Here is a 19,049-nt window from a genome sequence, read left to right as displayed (position 1 = left end):
TGTATATGTCAACCTGTTTCTATAGATCCTCCCATACAAGAACGGGTCCAGCGTCACCCGAGAGTACAGTACACCACCATCCTACAGCCAATCTAGATGTTTCCCGGTCATCTCAGATTCGTAAGGTGGGTACACGCTACTCCCGCCATCTCTCCACTCCCAGTACGCGGTTGTCCGTTCTCAAGTATCGGAATAGCTATAGGTAAGGCTTACCACCGCATGTGGCTGTACTCAAAGGTTTCAATCACAGCAGGCCATCAACGGAACGGTCCTTAATCGACACAGTTGGAGACACTACTTTAAGACTCCATTCTTAAAGCAAGTCCACCGACCGGTCTCAAGTTGAAACATCATGGACCATAAAAGTATTCCACAACAACCCTTCAAACTTTCTCATTTGAAAACCTATCTAATAAACAGGGCTAAGCATACTAAGCATTTTCATAAAACAAGTATCAAGGTTAATATTGAAATCATCAAGGTGGATAATGCAGCAAATAGGATTCACTCAACTCATATTCATCTAATGCATCATATTAACTCAAGTGATATAAATAACTTTTTGAAAATACAAGGATAGGGTTTAATGTCCGGGGCTTGCCTTGGTGGGAAGGGAAGTCCGACAACTCAGAAAAACCAGATGGATCCACAAACTCAGAAGCAACCCACTGAGGATCAGATTCCTCCGGAGCGTAGTCTACACATAGAAGTGCATATGCATGATCAATGAGATGTTCATGACATGATAAAGACGGGGTACATGTTCTTGTATAAAAACAACAAACATAACTACCTTGAGTACAACTTACCTTCACGGTATAAAAACAAACTAATCTAGCTATCAAAGCATAGATTACTACTAAGCAAATTTTATCATCTTCATTAAGCAATGTTGTGTAGCTGTCAGACAACAAAGATCATTTATATGAAATAATCCATAACCAGGGAGCATATCATGCTAAGTACTCACTGGTTGTCAATCAATCCCAAAGAGCAATCAAAACCTAAAATGATTAGATTTCCTATTTATTTTATATATCATTTTTAAATAACCATTATTATGAAACAGATCATACTTTATTAAACAGATCTGAAATTAATCATGAAGCTAGATAACAGTAACACAAGTTCACATGTCAAATTTCATGATTTTTGGATATACCCATAAATTACTAAAATTCATGGAAGGTTTATTTATTAATTAAAAGAGGCAATTTTTATATACATGAAAGTTACCAGAAAATGAAATCTAATATTTTTCCTGTGTTCTACTCATTTTATAGAACCTATACAAATATTTTCATCATTTTTGGATCAGCAAACAATTTTCTACACAAATACAAACATCAAGCAATTTTGAACAAAAAAAAAAAGAAAAGGAAAACCGCACTGTGCTAAAGTGGTCGGCCCGCCTAATCTCGGCCCACGCCGGTCCACCTGCTGAACCCGCCCTCTCTCCTCTCTGCAGGTCGCTGACGGGGTAGCCCCACCCGTCAGCTCTTCCTTCCTCGCGCGCGGCGGCTCTGCCGCAACTCCGGCCGCCGCTGGCGAGGGTCTCAACCCACGCGCGCGTGCGCACCAGCATCGCCTCGCCCTCGCGACTCTACTGCTATTTCCTAATCACGCTCTACCCCCTTCTTCCCACCTCGGCCGCGCGAATGGCGGCGGCCGCCATAACCGATCACAGACCGGCCACCAGGGCTCGGTAGAGCGCAAAAGAAAAAGACAGGGAGGTTCAGGGAGGATTAGGGAGCACGGTGCTCACATTGCGGGGCTCGGGGAGGTAGCCGAGACTGTCGGCGACGGAGGCGGTGCCGTCGGGCAGGCGCTCCGAGCTCAACGAGGTCGTTCCGGTGATCGTGCTCGCGTCCAGGGAAAAAGAGAAAGCGCATGAGTTATAGGACAGCACGGCGAAGCTCCAACGTCTCTCGCCTCGGCTCAAAACCTTACGGAGTGGCCTGGCCACGATGAAGCACCCACGGCGGCGCTCTGTCGCCGGCGGAAAGGAAGACAACGAATCCCGGTGCTCTGGTGCGAAAGAGAAAGGAAGGGTGGGTTCTGGAGATGCGCAAGGAGGTAACAAATATATGTCCATGATGAATTTGGATATGGATCAACCGTTACGGCGAATTTTGGAGTTGGGAGAGGCGGTGTCCATCGGCGCACCGGTGGCAAAATGGCGTCGGTGAGAGCAAGAGAGGGAGACACGTCGCGCTCCACTTTGCCAGCAGCTGCTTCCCTTTGCCACGGACTCGATCACACGCTTGGACGAGTTAAATCGGTGGCTCGCGCGCTGGCAAACGCCGATCCAACCTGGCTGTCCACCGCCATGAATAGAGTCTGGAACAAAACCTCCTTTTCCCCATTTGCCCTTTCTGAAATTATGAAATTACTTTGGATTTTTGAATAGAAGATGAAAATATGTCAAAATATCAAATGCTCAGAATAAAGTTCTGAACATCTTTTATTTTTGCAACATATATAAAATATGCTTAGATTTTGAATTAGGGTTTGAAAACCAAAAAGAGGCTTAAAGGAGCAAAACTGTATTTTCAAAATTACTTTTGATTTTGTATGAAAACTTGAAAAATGTTATACATCAAAGTTGATCCTTATCACAAATGGAGCAACTTTGCTTTTTGAAGCATATCCAAATTCTTTTTAGATTTTGAACTATGCAAAAAAGGGACCAAATATGATTTTTAAATTATTTAAATTATTTATTTGAATTTCAACCAAATTTGGAATTATAACTCAATGATGACTTGACACATGTTCAAAATACACCTTTGAGACACAATACCAACGTTTGGTCCAAAAATTCAATTATTGCATAAGAAAATTACCAAAATACCCTTTTGAGCACAAGAACACTATTCACCTAACATAAAAGCATAACTAGGGTTTTCAAACTTAAACATACCTTATCCACTAAGCACAAGTATGAGAAATTAAACTTGTTTTTAGTGAATGCATATTCAGTGCATATGATGACATGTCAGATTTTAGTCTTGCTTAACACCAGAGTGTTACGTAGAAATCAATCGAACACCAGCTATACTAGTAGCAGCTGTGAAGCTGATATATATCTAGTGCGTCTGTTGACTGTTGACGACATGCTGTCACTTTTGGCCATCGGAATCGTCAGCGACTTTTAGCCTCGAGGGTGACTTCATGGTCCAAGTAGGCTATACATGTGTTACATCACTAGCAATTTCTAATTTTTTTCTATTCGAAAGGAAATCCTTGTGCATACATAAAGCAAGATTGTTCAACTTGAACACGTAGTCCCGTAGAGGCCGTTCGTGCTGGTAACTATTTCATGCAGGGATCGAGGATCGATCCAGCACCACCAGTGTGCGAGGTGATGAGCTTTGAGCTCCCTATTGGAGCAAGCCCCTTCAAACTAAAACACTCTGTACAGATTCGAAAATTAAGGACAGAAAGGCCTGGTTTAGTTTGAGAAAAATTTTAGATTTCGCTACTGTAGCACTTTCGTTTGTTTGTGACAAATATTATCCAATCATAAACTAAGTCGGATCAAAAGATTCGTCTCGCGATTTACAGGTAAACTGTATAATTAGTTTTTGTTTTTGTTTATATTTAATGTTTCATGCATGTGCCGTAAGATTCGATGTGACGGAAAATTTTGAAATTTTTTGGAAACTAAACAAGACAAAAATAGTAATAGTAGTACATTTTTCCAATGCACCCGTCCTTTCATGCATGGGTCCAGCCAGAGAAGGGATTTCTTGCAAGAGTTGGCAAGAACCGAGCACCGACCAGACTCCAGACTCGGAGACTCCCGAGTAGCTAGTGGCGTGCATCCATGCATATGAGACGATCGAGCGTACGCACGCTCGACCATGATGACGAGGAGGAGCCCGCCGCGGGTAGCCCATACAGGGGTTACGCTACGCATGCATGGCTTCCACTTGAAGCTCGATCTCCCTGATGAGAAAGGGGGACTAGCTAGAGAGATTCTTATTCCCCTGTTATTCCCTCCCAGATTCGTCGTCGGGTATATCAAAACCATGAGAAGAAAACTTGGCAGACACATGATGATCGTGATGCCGTACGTCATCCGTGTGACCGCGTGAGTAGAGTCGGACACAGATGGAATGACAGGGCGGCAGGACCGCGCGCGCTGTGTGTACGTCTACACGATCGAGGGCCGGCGTGAGGTCACACTTCCAGAAATGCATGGATCCCAGTTTCTCTCGCGCCATATGCTGCATTATCGATCACCTCGTACTATAAATGTATACAGGAGTGTACTAGCTAGCTAGCTCACTCCGCACGCTTTTGTCTTGACACGTGGATGGATGATAGGATCAGAGCCTAATAACTTACTATATTCAGACGAAAGTTTTAACGTTATACAGAAACTAACTGGAGGTAGCGGTTTTATGATGTGCGTGGATTTAATTAGTACTCCAATAAATATATATATAACTCCTGTCCTCCTAATGAACCCTAGCTAGTGCAGTGTGACATGGACGACGCACAGTAGTGCGGACGGAGATAGGCCTCACAGTTTCCATCATCATATCGGAGCGAGGAAGCGACCAAAAACGGAGAGAATCTCAGCGTGGACTGGGGTGGGGGACTGAGGGAGGGACCAGTCGCACGGCGGCCCGGCGAGATATATTCCCCTGCGACCGCTGCCCCTTGCTCGCTCGCTCGCCGCCCGGCCGGTAGAATCCAAAGCCACCTGGCCGGCATGACATGATGCTGCCACATACGACCAAGCGACCCAATTCCCCTCCTCAGCTCATCACACGCGAACAGAACGCTCTCTCGCTCGCATGCGTCGCGCGCGCGCAGTGGAATTCATTCACGCGCGCCTGCTTGCTCGCGGTCGACGCGCTCAGCTACCCCGGTCCTCGTCGCTCGATCGATCTGGACTTGAGATGTGGAGCCCCGCGCGTGTACGTCTTGCAATTTGACGGGTGCGTGCTTGTGGCAAATGAAATCCACCACCAGATACTATATATACCCAAGCTATATAAATTATCTATATATAGGCGGGAACATGCGTCGTGATACTACGATCGATTTATATATATTGTAAAGTTATTAATAACCACCAAACCGGAGTCGTGTTTACATGTTGCTTTTGTCCGGATGCTCTTGGCTAAGCACATGTACAAACTGTCGGTCAAAATACGAAGGGTTATGACTTCTTAAATAGCTAGAAATATTGATATGGATTTCCTTCCATTAAAAGAAATCAGAGCACGTGAACCATTTACCGGTGGTGTATACTCCATATATTTTGTCATGGGCCTAAATATGGCCTGTCGTGACAGGCCAAACGAGGCCCAACATTGAGCCTTGGCGCGCGCATGGGGGAGGGGGGCGGGCCCTCTCGCTTGGGACAATCTAGAGTAGAAAGAAATTATAGATAGATTTTTGCCAGTTCAGAACTAAAAAATAGAGTCTGTTTACAAAAGGAGAGTCCATTATTTAGTAAGTATAAGATTAGTTTGTGAGAAAAGGATAGTCCAAATCCAAATCTATAGGACTCTTCCTCTAGTTTACTTGGAAGATAAGTCCTATAGGGACTTTAAATATAGTGGTCATGTAAATCGTTTTGATGTTAAACAAGAATTGAGCAGTTGCACTCCCCACTCTGTGTGCCTGCCCTACCCGGCCTAGTTGTCGCCGCCCTCTTCCTCCCGTGACACTAGCAGTAGCCGACCACCCCCTCCTAGCAGAACTGTGACACCTAGTACCTAGAGGCTAGTTTGCATCCATGGGCAAAACACCACCATGCATGTCCACAGAGATGAAGGAGTGGTTCGATGCCTTAGCCGTCGATCTCAGCAAGCGCATCGACAAGGTGCAGGAGCACCTCATCAATGTTGATGCTCACCTGAGCAACATGGAGCACGAAGGCTCCAAGGAGAACACAGACGTCGCTGCTACGACCAAGGCAAAGTTGGAGTGAGAGGGCGCCGCCAAGGAGCTCAAGGTAGAGACCAAGTGTGCCATGGAGAAAGCCGGATGCGCCTTCCTCAAGGAGAAGATGGAAGGATCAATATCATGGGGGGTCACTGACATTGTGGAGCAAGTGACAAACAAGTTTGTCGCCGTGCCAGAGATGGAGGTGCCACCCAAGATGCCTATGCCATAGCTATAGTGCCCTCGTCGTCAGCATCATGCTAACGCAAGTTATCATTCCCCACGTATGATGACAAAGAGGATCCATTGTCATGGCTTAACCGCTGTGAGTAGATCTTCAGAGGCTAGAAAACCCCCAACAATGATAAAGTATGGTATGCCTCTTTTCATCTCACAAGTGAAGCTTGACAATGGTACATGTGCCTGACGCAGGACAAGGTGATGACCGGTTGGGCATACTTCGCTCGGTGCCTGACGCAACCCACTGGGCGAGCTAGTGTCCCCACGAAAGACTGGCATCATCGATGACTATACGCAACGCTTCCTGGCGCACATGACATGTGCTAGGACCCTTGGTGAGCAACAATAGGTCAACTTCTACACCGCCTGTCTGGTAGAGCCCTAAAGAAGGACGTGGAGGAGCTCCAGAACCCAAAGGACATATAGATGGTCATGTCTTTGGAGCACACATAAGAGCGGCGAGCAGGTGTCGTCACCGTATATGTTAAGATGCCTTCCTATGTGTAGAGATGGGCTTATTGGTTTATCGATCGCAACTCCGCTCGGTCCATCGGCGTCGAGTCCTTACTCTAGCTTCACTACCACGTGGTCCATTGCACCTGAACCTCTGACTTGCCCTTTACACTAGCAACCCTGTCCATATTGTAATCAAGCCACATCTCTTGATCGATCATCTCCACCTATCCCCATGACACCATGTCATGTCTCAAATGCAATGAGCTCCTTATCAACCCTAGCTGAGCAATTCAACAAATCCAAGCCACTTAACTACTACCATGGCTCAAGTTCCCCAAACTAGTATATCTATGGAATAATCACCTGTGTATCTTAAATTAAACACATAGTCCACCTAGTTTGTCACTCAATTACCAAAACCAAACTCTAGGCTTTCAATCTTCCCCTTATTTGTAATTGATGATGACAACTCTACAAATGGAAAGGTGCAATTCTCCAACATATACACCACCTTACAAGTTATATATATCTTAGGCTTATGTAATTGTTTGTAATGCGATATAGCAATAGGATTTTGTGTCATAAATATTTATGCAATCCTTTGTGGTATATTATAGAGAAAAAAAACTCATGCCACATATTTTGATAATTCTACAGTTTTTTTTGACACATAAACTTTTTTAAAGAAGTGACCTAATAATTAATTGCACGTATCTACACGGTGCAACAATCTAAAGCATATGACTTCTTTAAGAAAAAAAGAGCTTGCGCACACGTACTTGCATTTCCCTCTCAAAACTGAAAATCCAGCCGCCGCTCGTGTGCGTACTGTGTGTCATGTGTGTACATGTGCGCAGCGCACACGAGCGAGCGGACGTGTGTGAGCGTAGGGTAGCAAGCTCCCACGGTCGGTGGACCCAAGTCATCAGCCGCTTGACGACACCGCTTGCCTCTGCGTGAGCCTTGCCTTTGCCCCCATCTCACATCATGGCATCATCTGTACCCGGCCATGTCTCTATTCTCACGTCCCTGTCTTGCTCTGAGTTGTATGTACGTATATTAAACTTCACTGTTTTTAAATTTCACTCTATATAACCAAGCCCTTGGGAAAGTTGAGATAAAGACTACACACATCATATCTATTTCTCTTAAAAAAACAAATACAGAAAACAAAATGGTTGATATATACTAGCACAGCAGCATATAGTAGTGTGGAAAGAAGGACGACCGATCGAAAGGAGAGAGAGAGAGGAGAGAGAAAAGTATGACAAGGATCGATGCGAAAGAAATCAGACAACAACCTCCTTAGCCTCCCTCCATATCCTCCTCTCCACTTCTCCTTCTCCTTTGCCATGAGTTCTATGCTAGGCCAGCAAGAACCATAGCAACCAAGAGCAAGCAACAGCTAGTGGCAGCTACCACACTCGAGAAAGAAGAGGCCGGCCGGGGAGGAAGGTATCGACAAGAAGCAAAAGCCATCTCCCTTTTCTCGATCACTTTGGTTCTTTTACATACCTACGTGTGGATTTTGGTGTTTGCGAGCTTTTTTCTCGGTCGCCTTTTCTCGCTTGTTTTCCAGCAACTGCGTGTCTTGGATTTCCTGCGCGCTCTGCCCTTGTTGTTTTGTTGATCTTGGACGAGCCCTAATCCTTTGTTGTTTTTCCCCCCAGCTTGCTTCTTGTCGATTCCTTTTGCTGTGTGTTGTTTCAGATCAATTTGCAGCCACACACACTCACACGTATGAGATAGGTATGTATGCGCTAGCTTCTTCTTCCTTCAATTCGATCTCCTTTTGAGCTTTCCTTTTGGTTCTTTGCTCCTGCTTTCGGAAAAGAGCTAGCTTTCTGACATCTTCTTGCGCTTGCTTGCTCGCATGGTGTCCAGTAGTGTGACAGTGTGATTCTTGATTGGATAACTTGGGCTTGTTCTTGCCTTGCCTGAATTGGAGACTGCTGCTTGTTTTGGTTGAAGGGGATATAGAGAAGATCGACAGCGAGCCCTTCTAGTCCAATCCAGAAACAAGGGCTACCAAAAGGGAAAAGATTCCCTTGTTCTTCAGCGGCTTCTCAGGGACAAATCTGGAGGCGGCGATGGCATCCAATTCATCAGCGGCGGCTGTGGCAGCTATGTTTGGAATTAGGGATGCCGACCACCAAGACCAGATGAAGCCGCTGCTTGCGCAGCAGCACCAGCAGCTGCTTCCTCCTGCGCCACTGCTCAGCGCCGCCGCTTCGTCGTCGGCGGTGTCCGGCCAGGCGACAGGGGCATCACCGCCGCCAGTGAAGAAGAAGAGAAACCTACCAGGTAATTACTCCGAGCTTTGCAAATACCCTTTCCAATTCCAACCGTGCATCTTCTCCGAATGGATCTTAACCATGCATGGGGCCGGGATTTGGTGCGATTTTCATCGTATCTAGGGAGAACTGCGTCTTCGTTTTTCTATGGAAAGTTGGAAATCTTATCTAGGTTTCTTGGTTCTGGAATTCTTGAGTTCGATCGTCATCGGTGCAAACAAGGTTTAATTTGTTCTCGAGTGTTATTTGTTCTCCTCCCCTCCGCTCGATTCGAACTACATGAAATGGTCCTGTATTTTTCGCCAGATCTTCATCTTTGTGTGTTCCCGTCATCCCGTGTCTTCCACTTTTGTCCACATGTTGATCGATTCGATTCAAAGGACTGGTCGTCACATGCATGTTTACATGGCTGGTACTTACTTCATTTAAAGCATGTAGCTAGCCTCACCTGAATGAATTCTCTTTTCAATTCAGGACCAAATTCACCAATTTCACTTGCTCTCTCTATATCTATTCCCCAGCTGAATTCATTTGAACGCATAATAGTTCTGAATCATGAGCGTATATTTGTCAGCTAATCGTAGATTTTATTAACTTTTGCAAGATTCCATGTTCATATGAGCTAGCTGGTTTCTTCCCTCCGTTCATCCTTTGCTATCATATCGCTCTCTTATCAATACACACAGATAGAGTCCATGACGCAGGATCTACGTCAATTCCTTTGTTCATTCGCTATATCCCTTGCTGCAAATGCCCTTTTGCTCCTTTGCTATCTGCTCAAAGTCTCGTGACAATATTCTGCCCCTCGTTGCCTTGTTTTGTCCATACCTCACCAAACCAAAAAGGAAGGGAAAAATATACTCTCCAGCTGTGTATGTTGTATATTAACCCACAACAGGGCCAACACTACTACACCAGTACGGTACTACTGCTGCTAAGCAGCTGGGTGGCGCCAACCACCCATTGCCCATTGGCTAGCTAATCATGCATGCCATGCCTAGCTAACTTGCTTACCACTGCAATATATTACTCCCACTCTCTCACTCGCTATAGCTCATCGGCAAACAATTCTCTTCATTCCACAGCTAGCTATAGCTCGATCTGTTGAGATATATAATGCATCGATGAATCATGCGTATACACTGATCTATGTATGTGATGCTAATTATATATTTCTGTTCGATTTAACACACGATCGAATTGAATCATCATGCATATATACTGATACGCGTGCAATGCATGCAGCAGACCCTGACGCGGAGGTGATCGCGCTGTCGCCCAAGACGCTGCTGGCGACGAACCGGTTCGTGTGCGAGGTGTGCAACAAGGGGTTCCAGCGTGAGCAGAACCTGCAGCTGCACCGGCGCGGCCACAACCTGCCGTGGAAGCTGAAGCAGAAGGACCCCGCGCAGGCGCAGCGGCGGCGCGTGTACCTGTGCCCGGAGCCGACGTGCGCGCACCACGACCCGTCCCGCGCCCTCGGCGACCTCACCGGGATCAAGAAGCACTTCTGCCGCAAGCACGGCGAGAAGAAGTGGAAGTGCGACAAGTGCTCCAAGCGCTACGCCGTGCAGTCCGACTGGAAGGCGCACTCCAAGGTCTGCGGCACACGCGAGTATCGCTGCGACTGCGGCACACTCTTCTCGCGGTACGTACGTACGTCGTATATACATTTCTATACCTGCATCATGTCCGATTGCATTCGTCGTGCCTTCCTTTTCCTTCTCTGTGTATATATATATATATATATATATATATATATATATATATATATATATGTGTGTGTGTGTCTCTGTGTGTACGTACTACGTGCCTGCGTGCTGTCGTCACCAACGATCTAGTAACAGCTAGGCCTGTATGGAGTAAGTAGTACGCGTAAGTAGCTACACGTACGTACGTGCGTCGTCGGTGCGTACGTACGTGTACCATGCATCAAGTCAAGCCTAGTCGTCTTGCTGAGTGCGAGAAGAAAAGCATGGCGTGCATGGCTCGGCGCGCCATGGACGTATCTCCTACACATCAGCATCGGTTTCTGCATTGCATGCATGCCATCTCCCGTGCTATCTAGCATGTCGTTCCGTGACATAAAAAGTACAAGGATACTGCTGCATGCCACGCACGCACTTGGCTTTGGTGAACGCGCAAAGAATGTTTAGTGCCGCCTAATTCAGGGGTTAGCTAGGTTTTTTTTTTGTCTCGGTGCGTACCAACAACCTTTTGTTTTGTGTTGTGCCCGTGGGAGAGAGAGAGAAAAGGAGCTGAGAGGGCAGGCAGGACTGGAGCCAGGCAGGCAACTGCATGCACGTGAAGTGGCCATTGTCTTGTACTCGATCCTACTAGCTAGCTAGCTAGCTCTACTAGATAGAGATGCGAATGTCTCAAAGCTTTCTTGCTGGCCCAGCGTCGTCAATCCCTTTGTGGCTCAAAAAGCCAAGAGAAGTCTGTCACTGCTACCTACAATCTCCACATATATACTGTACGTAAGTCTGTATAAGTGAATTAGAGATGCATGCATGCAATCACCCGGCCAGCGGCGCCATGTTTACTTGGTTGCTGCGTCGAGAGCTAGCCATGCATGTAAACTAGCAAGCTATCCTAGTCGTATAGCCTGGCCTGTTTGCACATGAGCTGGCTAGCTAGATGCCGTGCAGGGCGCCAGCAGGGCCATCCGTTGGTCGTGTCAGAGAGGCATGCAGGCCAGGCTCACAGTTTTAGTCACAGCTTTTCCTTGGGTGTGTATACGTTGCTGGCCGATCCATGCGTGTCCAGGCCCTCATCACATCTGCTCATCAGAGTTCACATGCACTGCAACTCTCAGGAGCAGGCAGAGATCCACGGACACTCACGCGCGCACATTGCAGATTTGATGGAATCAGGCTGCAGCTGGAGCGAGTGGTGGTCACCACTATCTTTCACTAGTTTGGCATGAATCCATCTAACCGGAAACAATCATATATGGAATGCATTAACACAGGCTGCAATCTATTGATTGGGGGGCATAATGATATATCCTTTCTTGCATCAATAATTTTGGGGGACGGGCCCTAGCTAGCCAATAGGAATATACTTCCGTCGTTCCAAATTATATGATCTTTTGGCTTTCTTATCCAATATATCTTGAAAAACTAATAAAATATCTTATAATTTAAAAAAAAGTATGTACATAGGTTTTATTTTCGCGTGGATGTTTTTTCCTTAGGAAATGCATATGCGCATTGGATGTTGGTACATACGGCGAAATCCTTGTTGTTAGCACTCTACAAATTACATTGGTGCACGTAAGGACATTAGAGCAAGTATAATAGCAGGTTGTAGATGGACTGAATGCTGAGGTGAAAGAAAGAGAAAATGAGAGAGAACTAAAACATAAGTTTACACTTAGATCATGTATAAGAGCTAAGAAACTTTATGAGAGACAAAAATAGATTAATAGTAAAGTGCTAGCTACTATACAGATAGGCTAAAAAGATCTATACAGCCAGCAACATGCATGTATTGTTAGGCTTACTCTTATGCTTAGATACTAGACGGAGGAACATTGAGTCCATGTATCCATAACTACAAGCTAGCAGGAAGAAAAAACTATTGTGACCTTTTTATTTCTTCGTCTTTGGAGCTCTTCTTGGCTTCTTGGGCAGTGAGATTCGCTGGCAAGCTTTTGTGATGTCTTTTTGGTGTCTCTATGCTCGCCCATGGCGGTCGCTAATGTCAACCTCTACCATTTTCCCCTGTGCCTTTTCCGCTTGGAAGGTTGCCGCTACTAGATAGTATAGCATGACAACCTAGCTACCTGCTACGTCTCTCTACCCTTTTCCGCTTTCTCCTCCTTGATTGACATGAGTTTATGGGATTTCGGGCTGCCATCGTGTTCGTGTGAGAGAAGTGCAACAAACATGATTAGATTAGATTAGATCGTACACAATCGGCCTCTTTTGTAACAGCATTTGATTAATGGCAAAGAGTTGGAAGTACTAGTAAACGCACTGCCGAGTGCTTTCATACAAATGAAGCAAAAATTGTCCTTTGTATTTTTTTACTTTTTATTCTTTTAAATAAATCCCTGTAGGGCCTCGGCCACTCCCTGTTCACTCCCAGAGGAAAAAAAAACCATTGTGAAATGGAAGCTACGGAAGCTAGCAAACATCCGTAGACAATGGCTAGAGAGTATATATGATGTTCGCCTTTCGAAAAAAAAGTATATATGATGTACCATCTGAAACGATGTTGTTTTTTTTAAGAACTGAAGGGGTTTGCACCCCTGCAGGAAAGCTTTATTGAAAGGAAAACGTTTAAGATTTACAAAGCATCAACTGCTCCTCATCAAAGGGGGGAAATCAGGAAACAAAAAAGGAAATAAAGAAGAGCAACAAAAGAATTGCCCATAGCCTCGCTAAACAAGATTTGCAATCCATTGTTCAATCATTGGATAGTATTGGCTCTTAGCAGCAACCATCTGAACTCTTCCCTGAAGTTTTCTTTTGCTAAGGCTATAGTTGGGTCAATCTACCTGAAGATGAAGTCATTCCTGGACCTCCAAATTGACCATGACATTAGTATGATTACCTCCATAAAGAAACGCACTCCTAGTTGCTCCTTGAAGCGATGTTGTTCACTCTCTCACAACTCTCTCAGACCCCCAATTCCCCAAATATATAAGGGACCCTAGGATTTTTAGAATGGTTTAAGGGAGATGAAATAACTCTTCATGTATCCTCTTAAATCGCATTGTGCAAGATTTAATTAGCACAAATCACGAGGTTCATTAGCTGATTAGGCCGTTCCCGGTTCTAGGTTTGATTGTACGGTTTTCAAAAGTGAGGTGTAGTGTGGGTGATCAAATGAAACAATACCTATAGTTTACGGTTTTATTTCACAGTTTCATAGGCCTATGTATTTAAACATTGCATGGTGTTATAAAATAAAATACTCAGTGCAGTTTCACTTAGTTTCAATACTAAGACATGTGTAATTAGGTGCTTGTTCCTTCTTCTATTTATGTTGCATGATAGATATTTCTGTTGGTGATGGAAATTGGGATTACCCTAGGTCAAAAAAATGTGTCGGAAATGCTACGTGGGTCTCATCTAAATAAAACTCATCTCTTTTTTCTCATATTTTCTGTCTCATGTCATAATTTTTGCGTGACATCTCATTAAATAGGAATGAAACTCCCATTGGGCAACTCAGAAACTATGAGATAATGTCTATACTAGCCAAATCATGTAGACACTAACCATAGCATATTCTCAATGGATGATTTCTTCAAAATATTTTTTTTGTCAGTCACATGTCTTCTCTTTCCTATTATCTACCTTTCACACCACTTCATATCTTTATTCCTATGTAGATATAGTTAACTATATAAGAAACTACTTTGTCCACTCTCTCTCTCTCTCTCTCTCTCTCTCTCTTAATTTCAATATCACATCACCATTTTCCTTAGTTGGCACCCTAATTGATGACCATGGAAACCATCGTAGTTTTTGGGTTGGGATGCCCTTATAGAAATAAGGGTGGGTATTTAATGGATAGTGTTGTAGAATAGTACCTTATACTCCCTCTATAGAAAAGCATGCAAATCTAGCTTTTGAATTATGAACTAAAAAAAATGTAATTCTAGCTAAGGTGTGGCCCATTCTAGCAAAAAAATAAAATGACCATGCATGCAAACAAGGTCAAGATCGATCCAATTGCATGCATAAGGCCATGATTTGGTGGAGTTAGTTTTCTTTGGAATCAGCTCATGCTGTCATGCAGCATTAATTATCTCTCCATAAGAGCAACTCCAACAACTTGGCTATTCTTGTTGTAGAGACTATTTTAGAATTTGCATAGCAAAAAGTAGGCTTCAACAAATTTGCTATCTGGTTTTGTAAAATAGATAGTTGACTATCCCTTGATTTTCGGTGGCCATATATAGCCAACCACTAACGCTAGCTATCTGATTTTGTAAAATAGCAAGACCATCATGAAACTCTTCTTTTTAAGAAGTTTTTTATTTTAAAAAATGGTTAAATAATGAAATTTGACTATTAATTTTAGCCAAGCTCTTGTATTTGCTCTAAGGCATAACTCTCTCTGTCTCAAACAAAAGCAATTTCTAAAGTTGTCATTAGTCAAATTATTTTAGATTTGACCAAATTATATAAAAGTGCACTAATATCTGTGGCACCAAATTAATGTCACTAGATACATTATGAAATATATTTTCATAATGTACTTATTTGGTGCTATAGATATTATTATTCTTTTCTATGAAAGTGGTAAACCCTTAAGATAGTTTAACTTAGGGTGATTCTGAAAAATAATTTATTTTGAGATGGACGGAGTACAATATTTTTGCCTAGCATTAATTAATGATATGTTTGACAATTCATAGAATTGTTTTTTGTAGGGACATGGGAGTATCTGATGGCAAATTTTGAATGTCTGAATCCCTTAAATTTCAGGCCCTAAAATAAATCTTTATATTTGGAGTGAATATAGTATATATAGTTCAAAATTTTAAAACTCTACAAAAAAAATCATGTCACACCCGGGGCACACATGCTGCATTGAATTCATCTACAAAATCTAAGAACAACAAAACCCAATCGTATTTGCAAGATAAGAACAAGAGCAATACGATGTGTAATGGTGACATTTTATTTTTATGAAAGAAAAATATGCATGGTGCCACTTTATGTTCATCATTTGAACAGTATTACACCATATTTGAAAACATTCACTCGAAATTTTTGCATGGGTGTCCCATTCCAAATGTTTTCTAAACACACTCGAAAAAATTTATAGTTGGCTTTACAATCATTGACACTATAGTAAGGGCCATTTCACCATATAAATATGTTCACCTAAACACTAAAGTTAACCATCTCGGTAACTTACTAATATATTATGTGGAACTGTAGACGAGAACTTTAGATCTGAATTTATTCTCGTCATCATGCAGTGCATTTCACTGTAACGCTGTCGTTCTGTTTGTCGTGTAACCGTTTCACGTGCAAACTTCCATTTGGTTTCTGCACGACACAAGCACTCGATCCATGCACACATATATTGCCTCGTGATCCAACTGTTACTGACTTGTCTCGATCAATCACATGCGTGCATATGCACACGTGATTGCATGCATCCATCTATGCAGGAGGGATAGCTTCATCACCCACAGGGCTTTCTGCGACGCCCTCGCGCAGGAGAGCGCCCGGCTGCCGCCCCCAGGCCTCACCGCCAGCCACCTCTACGGCGCCACCAGCGCGGCCAACATGGGGCTCAGCCTCTCGCAGGTCGGTTCCCACCTCGCATCCACCCTCGGTGCGGACGCTCACAGCCACCATCAGGACCTGCTCCGGCTCGGCGGCGGCAGCGCCGCGAGCCGTCTTGACCATCTTCTGGGGCCATCCAACGCCGCCTCCGCGTTCCGCCCCCTGCCGCCTCCACCGTCGTCGGCGTTCCTCATGGGCGCGCCGCAGGAGTTTGCTGGCGACGGCGACGGCACTGGGTCCCACGGGTTCTTGCAGGGCAAGCCGTTCCACGGTCTCATGCACCTGCCGGATCTCCAAGGCAACGGCGCCGGGGGTCCCTCGGCGTCGTCGGCTCCGGGTCTCTTCAACCTTGGCTACATCGCAAACAGTGCAAATAGCTCAGGTACTTCCAGCCATGGCCATGCAAGCCAGGGACACCTGACAAGTGATCAGTTCAGCGAAGGAGGTGGTGGTGGTGGTGGTGGCGGCGGCGGCGGCGGCGGCGGCTCGGAGTCATCGGCTGCGATGCTTTTCAGCGGCGGCGGGAATTTCTCCGGTGGTGACCACCAAGTTGCTCCTGGCGGGATGTACAACAACGATCCGGCCGTGATGCTGCCGCAGATGTCTGCGACGGCGCTTCTGCAGAAGGCGTCCCAGATGGGTTCCAGCGCGAGCGCGCAGGGCGGCGTGTCCGTGTTTGGAGGCCTCGTCGGCTCGTCGGCGCCCTCGGCTATGCACGCCCGGCCACCCATGCTCGACCAGAGCCAGATGCACCTCCAGAGCTTGATGAACTCGCTGGCTGCCGGCGGCATGTTTGGCGGCGCCAACAGCGGCAGCATGATTGACCCGAGGATGTATGACATGGATCAAGATGTGAAGTTTAACCAGCAGGGCGGCCGTGGTGGCGCTGAGATGACGCGCGACTTCCTTGGCGTCGGTGGCGGTGGTGTCATGAGGGGGATGACGGTGCCGAGAGGGGGGCACCAAACAGACGGTGCCGCGGGTGACATGAGCTCCTTGGAGGCCGAAATGAAGTCAGCCTCGTCACCCTTCACTGGAAGCAGGATGCAATAAGAGAACCTTTGTGTTCGCATAGTGAGCGAGTCCTGAGCAGCCTGCCATGCTTTGCATGCATGGGCGTATACTAAATCCGTTACAGCAGGTTGTTATAGTGTACACTGCACAATGCATGGGAGTAGTATAAGATTGCTGCATTCCATGCAATGTTGCAATAAAGGGTAAAGACAGGTCTGAACCTAATCTGAAGACATGCATGGTGAGCAACGGGAGCTTCTTTGCTACTAATCCAAGAGGCTAGATCAAGTAGAATCATGTGATCATCTAATTGGTGCATGCTTGGTGGTGTATTTAATTCCTGTCAAACATTTGTTTTTGTTGAACTATATGTAATTGGGTAAATTATACCGGAGGATATAATATTAGCAGCAATGCTGTAGCTAGCTAGGTTAGTAGTACTGGCTATATTAGGGGAGATGATAAGAATTCATGCCCCCAAATTTCTTCTGTCTGTTGTTTTTCCTTTTACTGTACTTATCGTACCCTTTAATTTGGAGCAAAAAAAACAATTTTTTGTTGCTTCTTACAGTGCATTTAATAATCACACCACACCCACGTTGACGTATACTCCCTCTGCTTTTTCTTTGTAAGTGTCACATTTTGTTTGTCCTAAGTCAAACATATATATCTTTAACCATTAATTTTAAAAATCTATATAGTTTCATGTAATAAGATTTATATTTTTAGATTTATTATGAGAAATATACTATCATAATATATAATTCATATATTGTGAAACTATAAGGATTTTTAAAAATGGTTGATCAAGTATTGCAATATTTGACTTAAGACAAACCAAATGTGACACTTAACAAAAACATGAAGGGAGTATATAGTACTATTGATATATGTTTTTGCATTGTTTCACACATATGTTTCTCCGGTATAGTGTATATTTTCTTAATACTTTTACCAGACAAAAAGAAATTATATTAGGTGCTATCTGGTGACAAATTCTATGTGACTTTTGTTTGTGAGAATGTAAGTATTTGGCATTTTATGCTATAGTTGTATATGCTACAGTTGTATGTGCTCATAGGTTCAAATCTCTATTTTTACATCCACCAATCTCTTTTAAGGGTAGGAAAACAGACTTACAACAAATTCTCTTTCTTGTTTTTGTGGATACTTGTTGATTATATCCTTTTATTAGAGCATGTCCATAAGACCATAATAGTTTAGGAATACCAGATCCTCGATCATTCATTAAGAGCCTTAAACCATCAGTAATCATGAACTACTAACGACCATAGTTTTTTTAGCTTTGTTTTGTAGTACAATAATGTGTTTAATTAGGAGCAAAGCTAGGTTAAACAAGTGGGTCCAGATACAGTGAGGAAACAGGGACACCAAATTAAAATGTGGAAACTGTGATTATTATGACTAAAATTTCAACATATATGTATCCATGTGGCATATGTCATGCACCGAGAAACTAGCTAGGTGCACCCCTACCCCATGCATTGGCACTGCACATTCTCAAAAAGAAAAACATAAGAGAAGTTTTCTTGTCGAGAAGCACCATGTAAATCTTGATACTTCCTTGTAGAAATGAAGATATTGTTAGTACAAATGTAGGTACCTCTACATAAGAAAAGAATGAAGTACCATAAGTTTTTTTTTTGGCTAGATGCAGTCACTCACATATACAGACACACTAACTCATATGAATTTACACACCCCCTCTACATCTATGAGCACCTCTGATGGATTGAGTTGGATCGACAAATCTCAGGATTGACAAAATCATCATAGGTGTCTCACGGTCATGCATGTTACCTATCACCGATCTTAGAATAAATTTCATCTCTATGAGCATCGAGTCGAGGATTTG

General features: G+C 44.2%; 1 protein-coding gene across 4 annotated transcripts; it reads left to right on the top strand.

Annotated features, from left to right (window-relative positions):
* LOC8073914 (protein indeterminate-domain 4, chloroplastic) lies at positions 7,748–17,738 on the top strand. 4 transcript variants are annotated; one of them, XM_021459829.1, is made up of 5 exons: positions 7,748–8,058; positions 8,274–8,352; positions 8,575–8,907; positions 10,143–10,545; positions 16,042–17,738. In XM_021459829.1, the coding sequence occupies exons 3-5, from the start codon at positions 8,694–8,696 to the stop codon at positions 17,210–17,212; spliced, it is 1,788 nt and encodes a 595-aa protein (XP_021315504.1). In that variant the 5' UTR covers positions 7,748–8,058; positions 8,274–8,352; positions 8,575–8,693; the 3' UTR covers positions 17,213–17,738. The 4 variants fall into 4 exon arrangements, with proteins under 4 accessions (XP_021315504.1, XP_021315505.1, XP_021315503.1 ...); XM_021459830.1 differs by lacking the exon at positions 8,274–8,352 and having other exon boundaries at positions 8,584–8,907; XM_021459828.1 differs by lacking the exon at positions 8,274–8,352.

Source organism: Sorghum bicolor, chromosome 4, assembly GCF_000003195.3.
Source record: "Sorghum bicolor cultivar BTx623 chromosome 4, Sorghum_bicolor_NCBIv3, whole genome shotgun sequence".
NCBI classification, from domain to species: Eukaryota; Viridiplantae; Streptophyta; class Magnoliopsida; order Poales; family Poaceae; genus Sorghum; species Sorghum bicolor.
Note: the sequence above shows the minus strand (reverse complement) of the source record. Positions and strands in the feature narration are given on the sequence as shown.